This window comes from Grampus griseus (genome assembly GCF_964374135.1).
Source record: "Grampus griseus genome assembly, chromosome: 5".
Classification (NCBI taxonomy): Eukaryota; Metazoa; Chordata; class Mammalia; order Artiodactyla; family Delphinidae; genus Grampus; species Grampus griseus.
The window spans coordinates 74553227-74574218 of NC_138998.1; the positions used below are offsets into that span (position 1 = coordinate 74553227).

Sequence of the window (20992 nt, forward strand, 5' to 3'; positions counted from 1 at the left end):
GGGACCTGGAAGGAATGAATAAAGTGTGTACCTGGATGCAGAACCATTTAAATGCAGAAGAACTGAAAAGTCTTCGCATGGAGAAAAGCAACACCCACCAGAGTGCTTGACAGAGCCCTAAAAGGACTGGCCTTCTGCTCTACTTTAAAGAGATTTAGAGTTGGATTTGATGATACCACCCCTGCCGTCAGATTCTGCCAGATCTAGAGCTCTATGGCCCTAGGGCCTGGGAAACCTAAGGTAGCACATGATCGCACACTTGGCCACGGGTCTCTCACGGAGGACCTAGGGGATCTGCCTTGGTCTCTGTCATGAGGAAAACTAAAACCTAAGGGGAAATCACAAACATGCTTATTCAATACCAACTGTGGTGCTAGATGGAATAATTAGGGTGGTCTGAAAAAAGTCTCAGTCAGAGAATTACCTCTATGCATAACAAATCAAATAAATCTTCTAAACAAACTCAGTAGAACAACTGAACGGCTGTAAGAGCTTAGCAAATAGGCCAGACCAGAGAGAAGACATTAGGTGATGTCCTCTTGGATTCAAGAGACACACTGGGTGGCATCAGGAGCAGGGCAGAGGAAGCATTCCGGCTGTCAGCAGACTTCTGTGAGCCCTGCACTCCTCCAGCAGCCCAGTTGTCCCAGCTCAAAAACCAGACATTGCAATCAGATTCTATGAGAGTTACAGAGCACTAAGTTGTATAACCAAGCCTGAAGTGTGCCTCTGTTAGAAGTGATGCACTATGGCGTCTGTTGGGAAATGCTAAAAATCATTTCTGTTATCAATTTATGTAAAAGTTTTTGGCGAATAGAATTCAAACCCCACCTCCCTCCCCAAAAAGTAACTGTAATGCCAGATAATATGGAAATCTAGCATTTTTACTCTTTGGTATGAGGAATTCACCGGGCTTCTTTTTAAAGTTCCAGAGGTCCTGAGGTTAATGGTTAACTAAATGAGCTAAGATATTTGCCATAATCCCGCTAATTAAAGAGCTACGTTCAACTAGACTATAGACAATAAACTCCTAGAGAAACTTTGGCTGGACCTACTGATAATCATAGCCCACAAAGTTTATCTTAAAGTTACTAAGTGCTAATCAGGACATCCAGAATTGCAGGTTACAGGAAAAGAATACACAACCATTCTTAGGGGGACTTTATCACACACTCACAAAGCTCCTACTGCCAAGATACTAATTAGTTCATCGGTGGACAGTACGGTCTAAACCACCCTGCTGTTCACAGGTCAGTAAGTCAATGGCTCCAACTGTGGGAAAGACAGTCTGAAGGTCCCTGGTCTGGTGTCTGGACTCAGGCACAATGTGGTAAGGCTGGCTGTCTGGGCACCATGAATCTAGGGGCTACCTGTTATGAAAGGCCTAAGAGGTACATTACGAGGATCCACCAAAGCCTGCAGGGAAGCATCGGGGCTGAGGCGGAAAAGAGAACCATCCCAGAGCTCTCTGATGCGTCAACACAGGTGGGTGGAGAATGATAGCGTGTTCTCCATTTGTTTCCAGAGGCTTCTGCAACCTTTTAAATAAAGCAGTAATAGGAAGATGGGGCATAGAAGAGGAAATGGTACCACAGCTAATGCTGAAAAGACCCAAGCCTCTCATCTGAAGCCATCTCTACCCAGTCCCAAGTTTTCCTGTTGCCTCGGAACAGTCACAAAACATGCTGGGAAGGGTAGCTTAAGTATCCAGGTGCAGGCTCTGTGGGTTCCCTAGACCAATTCTTGACCCAAACCTGACTTTACTCGTCTGAGCTTACATTTGGCTAGAGGCCTAGGGATTTCCCCATTTTGCACATGTCAGACACTCTCCCTGGGAAGGAAAACGAATTAATTTGACACAAGCAATCAATCCCACTGGAATGTTTGTGCACACCGAGCCAAGCAGAAATGGATCCTGAAAGGAGCACTTCTGGGAGGTGACGGGAATTTTAATGCTGAAAAATGATACTGTGTCAAGAACCCAGTATGATGGAAGAAGCACACACATTTGTATCCAAAGCATGAGCAACACCACACACATGCACATTGCACATATATGCACACAGGCATGCACACTCACCATCTTCATGGAAAAAGATGTCTGGGTATATAATTGTCCAGGCTTCCATCACTCTGTTTATGTTTTGTATTCAAAATGTTTTAAGAGGTTGAAGAATAGGGCAGTGCTAAACCCCTTTAAAGTAGAAAGCTAGAGGAGCCTGTGAAATATTCCTATGATTCCAATGTGATCCCTGTGGTGCCAGGATTGGTGAAAGCACCCACAACCTCTAATCCCCCATAATCTCACACAACCCTCTGCCTTTGACCACCCTTCTCCCTTTGCCAGGAATTTCCTCCCGACCCTGTCACTCTGGATAATGAGCGCATCTTCCAAATGCCACTCAAGCATCTCCTACTCTATGACCACCACCACATCTGCCAAAATAGGCTTCACCACTCCCCTGTTTGTGTCCCTGGATCCTACTAGTGTAGTCATATTATATACTTGGAATGTTTCGATGTACTTTAAAAAAAAACTAATTTGTTTCCCTCTATCAAAATATGAGTTCTCTGAAGGTCTAAAGAATGTGAGGGAAAGGAGATGGAGCTCTGGGTAGAAGGAAATGTAGAAGAAAGCCAAGACAGCAGTTCAATTACCCAGTGCCTCCTCTTGAGATGATGCGGTTGGGCTGGGTTTGCACATGCCCTAGGAAATGAAGATTTGGGATTGCTTTCACCATCTTCTCTAGGCGACTCAAAGGAAGAAAAGTTCAAGAACATGAGCTGGCAGGAAGATCATTTAATCAGTCCTCATGCCTCGAGAGAAGTGGTAGAGCAGCTCTGATGGAGCCCTGGTGAGGGCATTCTCTAGGGTGTTTAGACACATCCCTAATGACAGACTTGGGGTCCAAAGGAACAGGCTGAGAAGTGTAGGCTTTTCAACACAGACCCAGAAGTCCCAGAAACCTAGCCCTTCTTTCGAAAGGTTCTAAGGGCCAAAATAGTTTGAAGCTACTGCTGACTGTCAGGATGATTCTCCTCAAGGGAATTAGAGCCCTTGACCACCAAGCAAGGCTGTGGGGTCATCTGTGAGCTCTGGCACCAGGGGTCTGACCAAGCAGACTACAGCTGCTCAGACCAAAGGTCTCAGAAGGATGGAAAGTCTTCAGAGAACCACAGCATAAAGGTCCTGAGACCACTTACCACGGGGTTTCTATCCCTGCTGGCTTTACTGTTGTCCAGTTAGCTCAGAATGTTGAAGATGGAAGATACATTTGAGACTACCTAGCTCACCTCCCTCATTGTCTAAGAGAGGGAAAGGGGTTTACCAACCTCATCAATCAGAAAACTGTGCTCCTGACGCCCAGCCCCCGACTCTTTCCACTTGAACCCAACCAGCTGGCACCATCACTTGCCTGCTTCTTTGGTTTTTTTCTGTACTTTCCTGGCCCTCCTGTTTTGCCAGTCTCCCAGTTTCTGCCACCTTCACAGGGAACAGAGTTCTCATTTTCCCTGGTCAAATGAGAAACACTGCTCATAGCTACTAGGGCTACTTGAGTCCCAGAGCCCTGGAGTGAGAACAGTATGTAAAACACAGAAGTCTTCCTGTGTAAAAGAAGTGGAAGAGGACTTCCCTGGTGGCGCATTGGTTAAGAATCCACCTGCCAATGCAGGGGACACGGGTTTGAGCCCTGGTCCGGGAAGATCTCACATGCCGTGGAGCAACTAAGCCCATGCGCCACAACTACTGAGCCTGCGTGCCACAACTACTGAAGCCCGCGCACCTAGAGCCCATGTTCCACAACAAGAGAAGTCACCGCAATGAGAAGCCCGCACACCGCAATGAAGGGCAGCCCCCGTTCACCGCAACCAGAGAAAGCCCATGTGCAGCAACGAAGACACACGCAGCCAAAAATAAATTAATTAATTAAAAAAAGAAAAGAAGTGGAAGAATTTTGGTTAAAAATAACAGCAAATAAACAGCTCCACCACAAGAGAAGCAGAGCAATAGCCCTAAGCTGGACTTCATTTTTCTCTTTTCTTATTATCTATTTCAATTGATCTTATTTAACACATCCTTTCTATAGAATACATGTTTGTGAAAACTTAGGCTGATGTTAAAGGAATTAGCTTTATTTGGAAAAAGCAAAACTGCCTAGAACTGGCCATTTTAGGAGGCTGAAGAGACTCGGAAAGCAGATCCTAGCAAGGTAAGAGGGAACCCAGACCCATTAGAGGCCCCTAGCTCAAACATTAGTCATATTCACCAGACAGAAACGCAGGCATCAGCAGTACAGCTCTGGATGTAATCCATCACCACCCATCGCCCTCCTAAAGCTGGGAGCTCCTTGAAGACGGAGACTGCGCCATGTTCCCCTCTGGACCACAGTGCATGGGATGTAAGAAGTGCTCACCAAATGCTTGCCGGAAGAATTGACAATGCCGCGCTCTCGCATGCTTACGTGCACATAAACGCATACACGTATGTAGACAGAATCCCAGTGAAGGCAGTCTTAGAAGCCCCATTTCTAAACCTTTTTTTTCCCCAAAATTATTGTTTTAACTAGGGTAACACTATTTAAAAATACAATGTATTTTTCTCTCTTGCATGTCCTTACATACATTTAACCTCCCCCTTACTCTGTCAGAAGCATCTACTTGCCTCAGGGAAGATCAGCATAGTTTCAGCAGCAGGCAAAGAGAAAGTGTCCATGTTCAGCTGTTGACATCCTGGATAGGAATTTTTTTAGTGCAGCTTGAATTCTCAACACATTCTTGAGGTGTAGGAATCAACGTATCAAGCTCCAAAATGGGTGTACTTGACCACAAAGATCATTCTAAACCAAAGGTAAAGAGCACTCAAGATGCCACATTAGGGAGATCCTTGCTCCAAGAGGAGGAGAAGAAGCCCTCTCCCTCAAGCAGCAGGAGAATGTGGCAAAAACCCAGTCTAGGAGATGGGACACCAGGGTCCCAGCTTCCTCCTATCTACCACCTCAAGGCCCAACCAGGGTTTGGGGTGAAGGGGGCAGCTTTAGAATATAACATCTCAATAGGTGTGAAGGCACCTGAAGACCCTAAGGCCACTCCTGAGGAGGCTGCAGGCCTCTAGGTCAATGGCTGCCATTCAGTCCCACACCCTGATCCACACGGTGTGGAGGTGACGGGATGAAAACACAGCACTGGCCAAGTGGGTATCTAGTTAGGCAAGCCAGGCGTACAGGTCCTGTCTTTTCATAGTTGGTACTGAGTAAGCTGGGGATCTATATATTTCTTCATCCCCTGATGATGGTACTCAGAGATGCTTAGAGAGCCACTGACTAGGCAGAGGCCTGGGGTCAGGACTAAGAGGCTGCCATGTGCGGGGACTTTGACCCCATAGGCAAATAGTCAAGACATGAATGTTAGTGCTGGGTATCAGCACAATACCCCAGAAAGCAAGACACCAGTACAGGGATCAGATCAGACCAGACCAGCCCCCATGAAGCAAAGATCAGGGGAATCCAACCATCATGCCACGGCTCCAAGCACCCCTCTCCCCCTGCCCCCGCCACCATCACCACAAGTTCACAGGTGCACCTCTACACACCCAGACCCAGAGAAGTGGGAAAACAGAAGAAAGTCGCAGTGAATGAGAAATGCACCGGAAAGAAACAGACATCCAAAAAGACCAATTGGGGGGAGAAAAAAAAAAAAAAACACATGACATACTATAAACCAGCCAAGTTGGGGTGGAGGGAGATTAGCTCCACGTTAGAAAATTTTAAAAGCTACATTTTCTTTGCACGTCTGGGTGATAAAGAGTGTGCAGCTGAGCTGCAGTGTCACCCATCAGAGAGAAACCCACAGCCATTCTGGGCAGTTAGATGAACCGCTCTTCCACACGTCTCTTTTCCAAAAGCAAATGGAACGTATCATGAAACGTCTCACTCCATCTCCAGTGCTACCAATTTCCTACCAGACGTGAAAACATGTACAGCCTCAAACGCGGTGCGGCTGTCACTCCCATCTGAGTGCCCTAGCTCAGCTTTCAACCACGCTCAAAACTCAGGGAGACCCCAGAGGAAGGCAGCAAACAAAAACCCTTTTCATTGAGTCAGCAATTTTATTTGTCCAAAGAATTTTCCTTCTATTATCTCACTTTATCTCATACTACTCCTATGATGTGTGGCAGGGCAAGTATGTTTACCTCTTTCTTCAGATGAGGAAAGACAGGTTCCATCTGTAAAAACAGACATTTTAACTGGCTTAGCCAAGTCACAGAGATAATTAGTGGTGGGCAGAATTGGAAACCGAGGTCTCCCAAATCACATCGTTGAATTCTTCTAGCCAAACACAGACTATGGCTTTTGCACACACAACCTAAAGCACTGCCATGCCTGTGGTATTGGAATTAACTTTCACTCAAACCCACAAAACACATGTGGCTTTTTTTGGCTAATTGTGACTGCAAATCTGGCTCCTAAGTCACTTAAAGGCATACAGCAAAAAAAGCCAAGAATGGCCTCTACCATTTATTTAAATGGCATTAATAAAAGCGTCTGTAAACGTTGCACAGAAAATTAGCCTCCAGAGAACAGGACTGGCTGTTCTCCCTCCCTCCTGAGGATAAAAGCAGAAGAAACATCCTGATCTTACAGCTGTCTCACAGTCACCTTTGAAAACGATCAAATAATGGATGACCCTTCTTGCTACTCTTTGGGCCAAATAATGTCCCAGAACAAACACTGGTCCTCAGAAAAGCTGGTTTATAAATGTCCATCGTTAGGAGAATGGTTAAATAAAATGTGGCACATCCACACAACAGAAGGTAACACAACTCTTCAAACAAATGAGGTAGAACATATGCACTGACATGGAAAAATGTCCATGATTATAAAGTGATAAAAACAAATTGCAGGGGCTTCCCTGGTGGCGCAGTGGTTGAGAGTCCGCCTGCCGATGCAGGGGACACGGGTTCGTGCCCTGGTCCGGGAAGATCCCACATGCCCCGGAGCGGCTCTGCCCGTGAGCCATGGCTGCTGAGCCTGCGCGTCCGGAGCCTGTTCTCCGCAACAGGAGAGGCCACAACAGTGAGAGGCCCGCGTACCGCAAAAACAAACAAACAAACAAACAAAAAAACAAATTGCAGAATAACAGGTATAGCACAATTCTCTTTTTTGTTAAAATATGAAAGAAAGCTATGCATTTGTATAAACACATATTTGTGTATGTAGCAAGTACATACGTCCATTGAATTTATCTTAACATCAGGGAAAAGGAGGGAGAAAGAGCATTCACTTTTAACCATAGATCCTGTACTTCCATTTGGTGTAACTATTTCTTACAACAGTAAGTTGACACTTTACCCCTCCAGACAACCAACAAATCCTCTGTCTTCTTACGTTACCCCATGTAAAGGGTACTGGCTTATGAATGACTCACGTCGCTCAATAGATACGTGTATACTGATATAACATACATTTGTATTAATTGGGGGAAATGGTTTCATTTAGGAAAAAGTCTAAATGTCTACATAAATGTTCTATGAAGTATAAGAAAATCAGATCTCTCTAAATGAAACATTGTTTACCACTTACTTAAATTATCTTTTAGCTTATAGACAATAAACACATATTAAATGAATCAAGGAATGAGTGAAATTCCCTTTCTGATTGACTTCCAATTAGCCATTTTTTCCTATACTAGTCTCCCCCTAACCCAACAAGAGCATAAACTCTTCAGGAACAACGTGGGTAACATTTGTTACCCACCTTTAGCAGCCCCCTTAGTATCTGGCATAATACTGGACACATTGCAGACATTCAGTCAATATTGATTAGTTGGTCCATTTGAATGTTTGAACTTCCCTATGTGGATTTTTGCAAAAGAAGGGTGCTTCTTTAGTTTTCCAGTGCCTATGGAATATTTGTAAACAAGCAATAAAAGGGATCCCCTCTAATTAATCCAGAATAAACAAGAGTTTTTTGCTATATTTCACAGTAAATATTGATTTCATGGGTCATTTTGTTTGAGGTACAACTGCCTGTCCACAAAAAAAAAAAAAAAAGATTCATTTCCTTAACATAATGTTTAATTATAGAACTCCCAATGACCTACACACCAATAAATAGCTCTCTAAAAAAAAAAAGTCAAGGCAACAAATATAAATCAAGCAAGTATCTGCAGGGCACTAAATTGAGTGTTGAGAAGAAGACAGACAATTCCAAAGCAAAAGGTACAGCCTACTTGGGGAAACCAGACATGACCATTTTCCAAGGCAGGGCTTCCAAAATGTCTTGGAGTCATCAATGTTGAGTAAAGTTCTGGTGAGAGACTAGTGTCCAAACAAGTCTGGTGCCCACCTCACCTCCACCTTGGACCTCTCATCCAAGTCACCAAATAAGGACTCAAGAATCCTCTGTTTTCACCTCTACTCCAGAGGCTCCAGGGCTGAACAAGATGCAGAAGTCTGAACACCTAGCCCACTCTGAACTCAACTAGACAGATCATTCTTTAATGCAATTCTCACTCATTCTCCAGAGAATGGATCCAATCCGTCTCCTCTCTTCGCAGGATCTCAGCACCCCCTCAGTCCTTCAGATGACCTTGGTTCCCAATCCCAGAGAAGACTGAGGTCAGTTTTCTTAATGAGCTTAGTAAGGGCTCTACTGTCTGACCTGTACACGTGACCTGAAAACCACCTGGTCTTTTCCCATAGCCACAGAGGAAGAAGTACCCCTCCATCCCAGAGATAACCTCTTCGCCTGGGAATTCTCATCCTTTGCTGACTTTTGAAGAAGCTGGTGCCCATTCTGGTACCCCACCCCCACACATACCACCTTCTATCACCTTCAGTGTCTACCACTACCTCCTCCCATGATTTTTTCAAACACTCAAAGATTTTTCTCTCTCTTTAAAAAACAAAACTTCACTGGACCTGATAACCTTTAAAAAAATTTTATTGAAGTATAATTTGCATGCATAAAATTGCACATAAGTCTACAAATCACTGAAAGTGCACAAACAGATCTCACCTATCATCAAGAAACAAAAGAGTACCAGTACTCCCAAAATACCCCTTCAATTACCATCGTATTAAGTCTCCTTACTTTTATTACCAAACCTCTTCAACAGTGGTCTATTTTCGTTTTCATCACCTCCTCATCTATTTCAGCATAAGCATCCCGTCTTCAGTGAACCCTCGCCACACGCATGCAGGTGAGGCTGTTGATCTTTCATTACGTTCTCAATGTACAGCATGCAATCCTTTGTGTGTGTGTCAGGCAACCCCACCAGACTGTTATTCTCCATGTGGGAAAGATGATTTCTAACTTGCTGGTGTAGCCCCAGTGCCTGGCACTTATTAGGTTCACAGCTGGTGTTTGACACTTGAATGAATGAATGCAAGCATGAATGAAGAGATCCACTCACTTAAATCTAGTGTTCGCTGAAATTGATCAGTCTTTGTCCAGTTCTCATCAAAAGTAATCATGATATTTAGCTGTCAAAACTCAATGGCTAGGACCATGAAGAATGACTAAAAAATTATACTGTTCCAATAGTTGGTTAAGCATTCTCTTTATATCCAAGTATTTGAGCCTGTTATGTGCCAGTGGACTGGGATACAGAGAAGAGACAACATCTTGCACCCACCCTACAAATTAAAGCTGTGACATCACTCCCAATGGTACTCTGTCCTTCCATGGCCACAGACCCAACATGGAGTCCTGCCAATCTTTTCCCCTAACTGCTCCTAGAGATACTCCTCCCTCTCCCCACAATCTCCTTTCCAGGAGAATAAGAAGTCAGAGACAGGAAACCCCCAGGAGCCCCAGACCCCTCCCCCAGTCCCCTTTTGTCACATCCAATTAACCATCTGCCAGTCTCCTGGGTCTCCCTCTAGGCCCACTGTCCAGCTGCCAACTGAACACTGTGTTTCCCCACCCCCATTCCCCATAGATGCCCATTGTCCCCAGGCTGCAGGGTAAGAGTGTAAAACGCAAGGGGTGTAGGCACATTCCCAGACCCTGTCTGCCATACCCTGGAATAACTGTAACTGCAAGCTTAAAAATCACATCCCTACCTACCTAACTATGCACAAGGAAGGGAGGAAAGAAGGAAGGAAGCAAGGGAAGGAGGAAGGGAGGGAGGAAAGATGGGGAGGGTATCGCAGGGGAGGGGAGTGGAGAGGAGGAAGCAAGCTACTGAAGCATAATTTTCATGATTTGGAAATTCTAACTAATAATATATACAATATAGTTTTACTAGTAATATTATATATAGTCATATTCTATTACTAGTAATATAATTCCATTTCTATTACTATTTACAATATGAATATAACTATCACAATCTATAACTACCAAATCAAGTGATCCTGATAGGTAAGATTTTTTTTCACCCATTTTACTCATGAGGAAACTGAAGCTCAGAGAGGCTGTACCTTGCACAAGGTCACACAGCTAGTAAGTTCCTGTACTAAGACTCTATGATTCTGAAACTGAGCCATATCTAAGGAAACTCCCACCTCCTCCTGCTCTCGGAAATATAAACCCAGTCCCCCACAGCCCACCTTTTGGAAACAGGAACCCCTGGATTCCTACTTCCATCCCCTAGAGGGCCATATAAGATGCCTCACTTGATGACAGTTCTTGGGTTTGCCCCTAAAATGAGAGCTGAAGGGAGTACTTTGGGGCCAAAGGAACGGGTGTGCTCATTGGCATCTTTCCTCTGGTGTGAAGGGTTCCTCTTCATGGAGAAAAACGGGACAAGGGCTCCTCCATGACCCCTGGTCTGCTTCCTCTTTCTTCTAAAACCTCTAGAGGCATTAAGGAAACCGAAAATTCAAGAGCAGGTCCATCCCTCACAGAGACAGTACCCGACGGCCAGGCATGCCCTGAGGGGGCATGACCCCTCCTCAGGAGTCTGCCCCTACACCTTCTTGTCTGAGTCCTCCTCCTTCTGTCCTGTCCTCACTCACCCTCCACCCCACCCCCAACTTGCCTTTCTGACTCACACTCTGTAGGAGGTGATTCTGCAGACCCCTCTACAGCCTGAAGCAAATCCCACCTCAGCCTGCCAAAGGAAGCCACTAGCGCTTCTAAAAGGATTGCTATTTTGGGACCTCCCAGCCTTGCTTTCTAGCTTCTCTGTCCAAGGGGCCTTCTAGAGCCACACCAACCCAGCTCACCCATTTCACAGCTGCCTTCAGCTTGAACTATCCGCCCCAAGCACAGGACCACAAGCCCCTGGGTCTCCAGGCCAGCTGATGCTCTCTGTGCTGGGGCTGTTGACCAAGCGCATTGTGCCCTCAGCAGAGCTGCTGGCCAGCCCACTACTTTACTGAAGTCCGCCTTCCCCCAGTCTCCTCCTCTGGCCAAGGCTCACCCCCCAGCTACCTTGAGATCCACCCTCACAGGCTCATCCAGGATCTACTTCCTTCAACTGCTCCTCTTTTCTAAATATTCATTACCTTCCCCAAGCCTGCCTTCTCCCTCCTCCCCACCCGTAGGTATTCACAGATCTTCCCTACCTAAAAAAATCCTCCCCTCAACTCTGCTACCCATCTCTAACTACCTTATTATTTTTAACCTTCCCTTCACAGCCAAACCTTTCCAAAGAGTCATCTATATGCACTCCCACCACTTCCTCCCCACCCACTCACTCCCCATTTCCCGTGAAATTTGAATTCCACCTCCCATACACAAGTGAAACTGTTATTTCAAAGGTTACCAGTGATCTCCCAGTTTCCAGAACCCACAGGGTTTGCTCAGTCCCCCTCTCCCTCAACCCCTCTGCAGCATTAGACCCTATTGATGACCGGACTGTTTCCAAGCCCTGCTCTCTCCTGGTTCTCTTCCAGCCCTTCACTTGAGTCTACAGCTCTGTCCTTGGCCCTCTGCCCTTAAGACTCTATATGCTTTTCATTTATTATCTCATCTATTCTGATAGCTCCAGCCACAACTTCTTACGGATATCTCCCAAATCTATATTTCAGGCTCTGGCCTCCCTCCAAAGCTCCAGCCTCCCTCCGCTATCTGCCTACTGAATCAACACCTCCCTAAGCTATTGCACTGACACCTGAAAAGCAACACGTCCCAAAGTAAATTCCCAAATCCTGCCTCTCCTCCTGCCTCCCCACAGCTGCTCCTCTTCTTCCTTAACTCCTAATTTTCATTTAGGGTACTTCCATCCTCCCCAGTCACCCAGCTCTAAGAGCTGGAGTAATCTTTGAGTCCTGACTCTTCCTTAACACCTCTACATCCAAGTTACCAAGTCCTGTAGACGCTACATCCACGAGCTCCCTCATATCCATCCCCTCCTCCCCATTTCCACTGTGCCATCTCAAGTTCAGGCCCTCCTAACCTATCACAGTGGTCTCCCAATCCAACCCTGGCTAGCAGTTCCTCCCCCATTGCAACTGACCCTCTGCAGGACTGCCAGATTTATCTTCCTCATCATGTCACCACCCCATTCAGACACTTTTAGTGGCTCCTGAAAGCTAACTGCAGAAAGACCAAACTCCTTGGCCTGCCATTCAAAGCCCTTGATTATCTAGGAGTCCAATAAAGGTTTAATAAATGAAGCAGTCAATCAACTTGGTCCTACCCACTTCTGATTTTTATCTCCCATTGATCCTCCACCTGAATCCTCTAAGTCACACAAACTGGACCACTTACTGCCCCCAAATATGCCATGGATGGTCGTGCCTTTTTCTAACACTGTTCCAATACCTTCTGTCTTCCCCATCCAAATCCTACCCATCCTTCAGGTCTCAGCTCGAGAAGTATAGCTACTTCCTTGAGAACACAGTTCATCTGCCACTTTTCACTCTCCTTGTTTATCCCTCATATCTGTGTTTTCTAGCTAATAACCAGCTCCCTTCTAATAATGCCATGGGACAGAAGGGGAAGAGACAAAGCTAATTCTCCAACAGTTTCTTACTTCCCTGTATTAATTCCTCTGTTCTCCCAGCTAATTCCTTCTGTTCCCTCACTTCTCAGCAGACACGATTTCAAGCAGCTCTATTGATCCAACAGCCCTGTGGCTGTCAATCATTTCCTAGTTCTTTTGCTGCCAGTCATTCACACTCAAAGGCGTGGCAGGAGGAGTCTGAACTGCACGCAGACAGAGAAGGAGCGGGAAGGGACTGATTCACTGCACCCACCTGAGGCTCAGTGGAAGCAGGAACCCCATTCTCGCTGGGCTCCTCCAGATGGCATGGGGCCATGTGGGCCAGGGTCTGGGGAACTGGCATTTATATACTTTTGTGGAGGAGGAGAGAACAGGAGTGCCCTGATTTGTTGTAAGGAGGATGCCCCATCCAGTCCCTTCGGGAAACCAAATTGAGAAGGATTGAAAAATGTCCCATGAAGGTCAGATTAAATAAGATAATACTTGTCAGAGGTGGTACTTAGAGTAATAGAATGTTTGATTTGGAAGGAACTATCTATACATATTTGGACAGAATTGTACAACTTATAAAGACCTCTCACACACGGTATCTCATTTGAGTCTCTCAACAGCCCTATAAGGAAACTGGGTGGTGGGGCGCACTATCCTCATCTTACACAGATGTTACTCACTTGCCCAAGTCATGCAGATAAGTAGAGAGCAAAGGGGAGGGTTCACCTCCTGCTCTCTTGCCTGACCTTTTTGGCCTCTTTCACATGCTTTTTCTCCCTTTCCCACCCCTTAAATTCAAGTGCTCCCTGAGGGGGGTATTGTAATTCTATTCATTTTCCTTCCTGCTCGATTTTCTTTCTTGCAATGATTTTATACACTCCCAGAGCACAGTACATGGCTGCACTAGGAACTCGATAAATATTTGTCAAACAAATGATTAAATTAATGAATGAAAAAGAGCTGAGGCCCAGACCCTAGCGTTCTGATTCCACCCAGGCTCCTGCACCCCATCATGACGCCTCTCCAGCACTCCTGCCGCCCCGTGTCAAAAACCCTGCACAGTACCCCTTCTGGAGATTGCCTCAGCCTCTGTGCCATCACATTCGCTTAATAATAAAAACAACAGGAACAGCTAGTATTTCTTGTGCTCCTAATGTGGGTCAGAAACCACTAGATGCTTTTTACACATGTTTTTCCTATTTAATCCTCTCAGCCTGTGAAACAAGCATCCTTGGTCCCATTTTGCAGAAGACTGAGGATGACATAGATTATATAATTTACCCAAGATTCTGCCCCTGGTTAGTGCTGAGCCTATCTGATCCAAAGCCCATGGTCTTCTGGCTATAACCAGGGTCTCTCAGCCTCAGCACCACTGACATTTGGAGGCTGAAGAATTCTTGTCCTGTGCATTATAAGATGTTTAGCGGCACCCTAGACCTCTACCCACTTGATGCCAGTACAACCCCCCTCCCTGAGTTGACAACCCCCAACAATGTCTCCAGACATTGCCAAATGTTTCTTGGAGGACAAAACTGCCTCCCGTTGAGAACCACTAGACTATACCATACTGCCCATCTCCAGAAGTAAACTACCAAGTTCCAGAACCAGAAAGAAGTTGGAAAAATAAAAGTGTTCATTCTCCAACGTCTGAAAAGGACCTCTAGTTCACCTGTTCTAGTGTTTATTGACGCCGACAGGCAGGAGTATTTTTTGTCACTTCTCACCTGATTTCTTTCTGTAGCTTCAGTTCATTCCAACACCTCTTCCATCCCCAAGGGATTATCAAGTACAATTGGACAGAATGTGCCAATAATTGAGTTCTTGATGATTGGTGGCACAAGGATAAAGCAAAGCCCCCCAAATATTATGGAGGTGTACCTAAATGTTGTTGATATGTTCTAAAATATCTTAATGTAGAAAGAGCCTTCCCTCTTCAGAACAACAAAGTCCTCTCAATACTCCATCAAAAGTTCTTGGGAAATGGCGTGACCAAAAGCCCAAATCATGATGGGCTTAAGTGGAGGAGAATCAAGAAGGAATGGTGAATATTGAATTAAGTGTCACGTTCACATTCTGGAGCATCAAACACAACGTCAAAAAGAGATGTTTTCCTTTGCTGCAAAAGAGAGCTCAGGAGGTAAAAGACTCTACCCCTTTTACGGTGCCTGGCAATGCCCAGACAGGGTGATATTTACTCAAAAAACTGCACACCAACATAGGTTGTTATTCCAAGTCAGATCTGGACCTGACAATGACCAGTTCTCTGTCTAGGTGGGATGGGGTTTTTATCTGAGAAAAGTCTAAAGAGTTGTACACTGAATACCAATATATCACCACCTAAATTCAGCAACTGCTTATATTTTTCTGTGTTTGCTTTATCTGCACAGGGGGGAGACAGTTTGTTTTGGTTTGGTTTTGGTGAATCACAAGCTTTTTAAAAGATCTTTTAAAGAACAAATCACTTCATTGTATGAAAAGGATAAAAACAATACAATACCTCTGATGAAGTGAGACAATGAGTACAGACAAGTGAGTGTTTATGGAATTCAGAGGAGAGAGTTGGTCTTGCGAGCTATGAAAGCTTCCAGAAGAATGTGGTGTTAAAGTCTTGACTAATAAGTTGCATTTGTAGAGTAGGGGTGAAGGGGTGGATGATTCAAAGGGAACATGAGCCAAAGTGCCCTTGGATGTGAGAAGAGCAGGCTGGCTCTGAGGTGTGAAGGACAGACTTGACCCTGAAGGCACTAGAAAGTCACTGTAGGTTCATAAACCAGGTGTGACGGAAGTAGCTCAATCTCCTTTAGGAAGTGCAATCTGCCTGCAGATGCCAATTGGAGTGGGGGTGAGAGAGCAGAGTCCAAGGGCCAAGGATAAAGGGCTAGTGAGTCCATGAGCACCATAATGGGTCTCCTGGCCTAGGGCAGAGGCCCTGAGGATGAACAGCATGGGCTCACTATGAAAGATAACAGAGTTTGTTAGAAGATTGAGATTCCTCAGAGACAATAGCAAGGTGCTAAATATCATGACTAGGAAAGGGAAGGTGCCACTTATAGGATTAAGGAAGACAAGAGGAGAAGCTAGTTTAGGGACTTGGAAAGACAGAGCTGAGTTTGAGGCTGACCAAAGTCCAAGTAACAGCAAACAGTCCAGTTAAAAATGTCTGGACTCACAAGACCAAAGCTCAACAGAAAAAAGATATTTCCACATCAATCTCATTAAATTTATCCTCTGAACTTTCTTCCTTTGAGTCTTATAGAAGGAGGTTTCTCCTCTGCTCACCAAAGTCAAGATTTTCGCTAGGGAACCTCCTCTTGTCTCACCTCTTCAGGTATCTAACTCAAAAATCAACCAAGCATCTTCAGTTCTTCCTGCCCACAATCTCTCTCCCTTCCACAAACAAACCTGTTCTGACTCTCCGACCAAAAAATGAAAACCCCTTTTCTTGGTACTAACATGCCATCTGACTAGCACCCAAACTCTTTTTCCTTTCACTGGTAAATTCTGCAAGTAATTGATTCCTACCCACCACCCCAAATCCCTGCTCTGAATGCCTCTTCTAATACTGTGCTCCCAAGAGCTCATAGTGGCTTTCTTTTTATCACATCCAGAGACACTTGACCGGCACTCCTCTTATTCAACCTGTCTGCAGCCTGTCATCACATCAGAACCCATGCTGACTCCCTGGGGTCTCCAGGATCAAGTCTCCTTTGCTGCCACTTCCTAAACAAGGGTTTCTCCCCCAAATTCTAACTTTAGCCCTCTCCTCTTCCCTCCACCCCCTCCCTCTGAGGGCTGATGCATTCACAAAGCTTCAGCTGCAGCGAGCCTTGATTCAGGAGGCTTCCAAGGCCACAATGGCAGCCCTAACCTCCCACCTGTGCTCCTGTCTGAAGTCCCGTATCTCCCACAAACCAGCTCCACCTGGATGCTCCTCAATCGCCTCTAATTTTCCACATCCAAAGCTAACAGCATTATCTGCCCTGCAAATCCAGCTCCTGTCCTCAATCAGAGTGCTTCAGTCAGGATACTGTTAGTCCTCTATGCTTCAAACCCAGCTACTCCCATTATTCTCGAGGGCTTAATTTTCTTTCCCCCCTACAACTAGTTTGTCAACAAATACCCACATTTCTGCCTTTGACAATGTCTCTCAGAGGGGTCCCTGAGTCCCCGTCCTTTCTGCCACCAACCCAGACCAAGCCCCTCTCCCTCAGTTCCAGATCACTTTTGCATTTGGATCCTTTCTCTCTCTTTCCACTTCATCTATCATATGACCCCCAGATTAACCTTTCCAAATACCACTTTCTTCAGGACATGCCCTTGCTCAGGAACTAAAGTGACTCCCTATCAGTCCTGAATCAAATCCAATCTCCTCTCTTGGGCTCCCAAGATTCTGCCTATCTGGCCTTGCCCTACTTACCCAACCCTGTTTCCCATTCCTCCTTACCCTACACCTTCTACTCAGTCTTCCCAGGATCCTCAGTGTCAATGCCTCAACCTCCCTGAGCTTTTGCCCATGATTCTCTTCCCACCCTCCATCTCCCCTTCAAGGGCTACCCTCAGTTCCACTCCTCTGTAGTTCTGCCAACTTTTTATCTTATAGCACCATAATGTTCAGCAAGTAATTAATCTCTAATTGAGCAGTAATTGTCAATCTTCTTTTAAAAGCTCTTGGAGGGTAGAAACCAATTTGAATATTTCTTTGTATCCCATAGCACCCTGGACAGCAGAAGGGTCCTAGTAGAAGCTGAAAAGACCTTGCTGGTTTTCTATTCCAACTGATTTCTATTCCCAGTTCTGAGTTCCCATATTTCCCCTCCTCTGCCTCATAACCATGATCAATAAAATTATTGTGACACACTTTCCCAGGCGTGGATCAGAGAATTCCCAGAAAGACAACACAGAATACACCAATCTATAAGAATAATGGTGGGGACAGGGGGTGTGCATGGGTGTTTCTTTCTGTCCGTGTACATGTATGGATGTAGGATTTGGGGAATGTCACAAGAACTGAAATACCAAAATAATCAGAAGAGGACAAGTAAAGAACCAAAATGACAGAATAATTGGAAACATGCCTAATTAGAGGCACAGTATGCCAGGATTTTGACAAAGCAATTGCCAGTGTGGTCTCTGTGTATGCAAAATCTTCCATCAGAAAGTAGGGGGTAACCCTGGCACTCGGGACTTTGAAAATGTGTTTGGAGCTTTTTCAACTGTTCAACTAAATAAATTTATCATCTGTCCAGCCTACCAGGTGTAGTGCTATGTTCCATAAAGATGGGGACTCAGAAGGGAGACGATTAAGAAATATGGCCTTTTCCAGGTGTAAGAAGCCCCAGCAAAAGCCCAGGCTAGAGACTGGAAGGGGGTAAGATCAAGAAGCAGAGCACAGAGGACCACTCAGGGTGGGTGGTGGTCCTAGACCCTACCACAAACAGTCTGCACCCCCTCGTACAGCTTGTTACAGGTCGTCAGTCATTTCCAGCCTCATGCGCTGAAGATTTCACCCTTCTCTGATTCAAAGTGCACATCAGACCTGGGCCCCCCTCAACAAGGCTTCCTGAGGAGGAAGAATATCCCCAACAGGATTCCATAGGAGAGGGACCCAGTCTGCTATTTACTCTGTGATTTGAGCCAGGGCTAGACAATGTAAGCCCCATGTTGTGTTTTTAAAGGCCCTGGGAAAAGTAACACATTGGGCCATTATAGGCCATTAACACCATTAACACTGTGTGAATTCATTTGTCAGAAATTAGCAAGCCTCCAGAAACTGAGATCTGCTCCAAGGGCCTGGGACAGAGAATAGACAGGATCTAGTGTTTGGATGGTAGAAAAGGCGAAGGAGGAGTGGATGCCAAAAGATAAAAATGGGTCCAGAAAGGGAAGGTGGGAAAGCTCACACTCCAAGAGTTTTCCCCAGAGCTAAGAAAAGGCAGAGTTTTGTGCCAGATGGGAGGCAAAGGGTGGATGGTAGGGGTGTCGATGAAGACGTCCTAGTGCATGTTTCCAGGTATCACTTAGCCCCCAGAACCTCTCCCCTAGATAATAAACTAAGGTTATCAGGTCAGGCACCTCTTTAGAATTCCTGCTTTGGTTCCTGGGCTGTGTGAGTGAGTGAGTGAGTGTGTGTGTGTGTGTGTGTGAGAGAGAGAGAGAGAGAGAGAGTATGTGAGAGAGAGAGTATGTGAGAGAGAGAGTATGTGAGACAGAGAGAGAAAGGGGGGGATGGGGAAGGTGTATATTAGAATCCACATCTGGGGAAAAGGAAGGAGGGAGGCAAGGCTGAGCCCTGAGAAGCAGGATAGGATAACAGGGGCTCCCTCTGCTTTCTCCAGGTCAGCTCCTATCAGCTCCTATCCTCCAGCTCTTTCCTCTTCAGACCAACTAGAAAATGAACATATGGGCTGACCAAGTCTTGACTTCCAAAGCCACAAGTCTCCCCAACAAAGCACCCCACCCCTTCCCTCAGATGACCTCCAGGGCAAGGCAATGAGGTTAGGAAACAGATGGGTGCGCAGGGAATCTTCAAAGCCGACCTGCTCTTTGACCCCATCAGTTCACGTCCTCCAATCCAATTTACAGAAAGAGGGGAGATGCCCAGGGTCCCCATAACTTACTGGACTCTTCGGGAAAAAGATTCCAGACCACATGGTTCCAGACATGGAAGATGGGGAGCTCTACCTACCGAGTTGGTGGAAGCCACAGGTAAAGAGGAGATGGAGAAACCCTGGTCATCAGAGAAACAGGGCCACAGGTGGTGGCAGATGAGGGTGGTCGGTTCTGCTCTGGGAAAGGGGCTGTGTAGCCAAGGAACATGAGGAGCTATAGACCTGGGGGCTGGGAAGTGGCAGGGGCCGAAAATAGCCGTTAAGGCAGATCTGGGGTCGGGGGCGGTGCTCTACATACCACAGGCAAGCAAAGATTCAGTGGGTGTATATGAGGGGGACGCTAACTCACACTTCCAGGAACGAGTGATTCTTATGAAAAGCTCATCCGTTCCCAGAACTGGAGAAGAGGAGGACAAGGAGGAGGTCCCAGGCGCCCACCGCCCTCCCTGCCGGGTCTGCCTCTCAAGTCTGAGACTCTGGCTCCCCACACGCACCAGGCACTACAGTCCTCGGTCTGCCCCGCTCCCGACTGTCAGTCTGCAGCCTGCGCGACTCCCGGTCCCCACTGTCCCTCTTTGCACATCGGGGCCGGGGGCCGCCGGCCGGAGAAGGGGTGCCGGCCCAGGGCGGCGGGAGCCGGGCTGACAGGCGCTGGGGGGAGGGGGCAGCCGAGGGAGGGGCGGGGGACGCCGGTAGCCGGAGCGGCGCACTGCAAAGTGATCCAACATCGCCCCATCCCCGCGCTCCGGGAGAAGGCGGCCCGAGGGGACCGCCTCTCGCCTCCCCAACACAGACTCCCGCAAGTGGGGTGAACGCCGAGGGGCGCCGAGCTCCCAGCCCCCACCCCTCCCCAAAATGCAACCCGCATTGCCATAACAACAAGAATCTCGGCCACTCCAGCCCCGGCGACGAAGGGGACTGCCCCCCAACACGCACACCCCAGCAACAGCCCTCCTTTCCCAAACTTGTCCAAGACGCCGCATCCAGGGCAGCAGCCTCCTCCCCAACCCCCCGCGCCCTGCCCAGCTTACCTGTCCGGAAAAAGGCGTCCACGTCCGAGTCGGCGGCTCCTCCTTCCTCCGCTGCCCCCTCCGGGGGGTTCATGACTGGGGGAGGGCGTCCGCGGGCAGCCGGGGGCCGGCGAAGCCTGGGGCCGAGGGCTGCTCGGCGCCCTGTGGGCGGAGGGCGCGGGGCGCAGCGGCCGCGGCCGCAGACCCGGAGGACACCGGGCTTCAAGGGCGGGCGGCCGGCCGGGGTGGCAGGGCTAGGGCAGAGGACGCCGAGGCTCCCTCAGGCAGAGGCGCGCGGCGGGCTGGGGGCGCCTGCTGCCGGCTCCCCCATGGTCCCCCTTCCCCGGGGGCGCTGGCCGCCTGCGGTCTGGCCGGGGCCGGGGTACGAGCTGCCTGGGCGCCCGCTCTCCCTCAGCGGCGGCAGCTGGCTCTCCTCCTCGCCCGTCTGCCTGTCTCTATTGTTCAGCCCTGCTAGTCTCTCCTCTT

General features: G+C 47.2%; 1 protein-coding gene across 4 annotated transcripts in view; it reads right to left on the bottom strand.

The window, feature by feature from the left end:
- KALRN (kalirin RhoGEF kinase) overlaps nucleotides 1-20600 on the bottom strand; it is a gene marked incomplete at both ends in the record, with an annotated part of 639791 nt that extends 619191 nt beyond the window's left edge. For all 4 annotated transcript variants that reach the window (XM_082654652.1, XM_082654659.1, XM_082654663.1 and 1 more), the window contains one exon: nucleotides 20528-20600. In XM_082654652.1, the coding sequence (XP_082510778.1) occupies nucleotides 20528-20600 (73 nt within the window). The remainder of the gene's footprint in view (nucleotides 1-20527) is intronic.
- Between the last annotated feature and the right edge of the window lie 392 nt (nucleotides 20601-20992).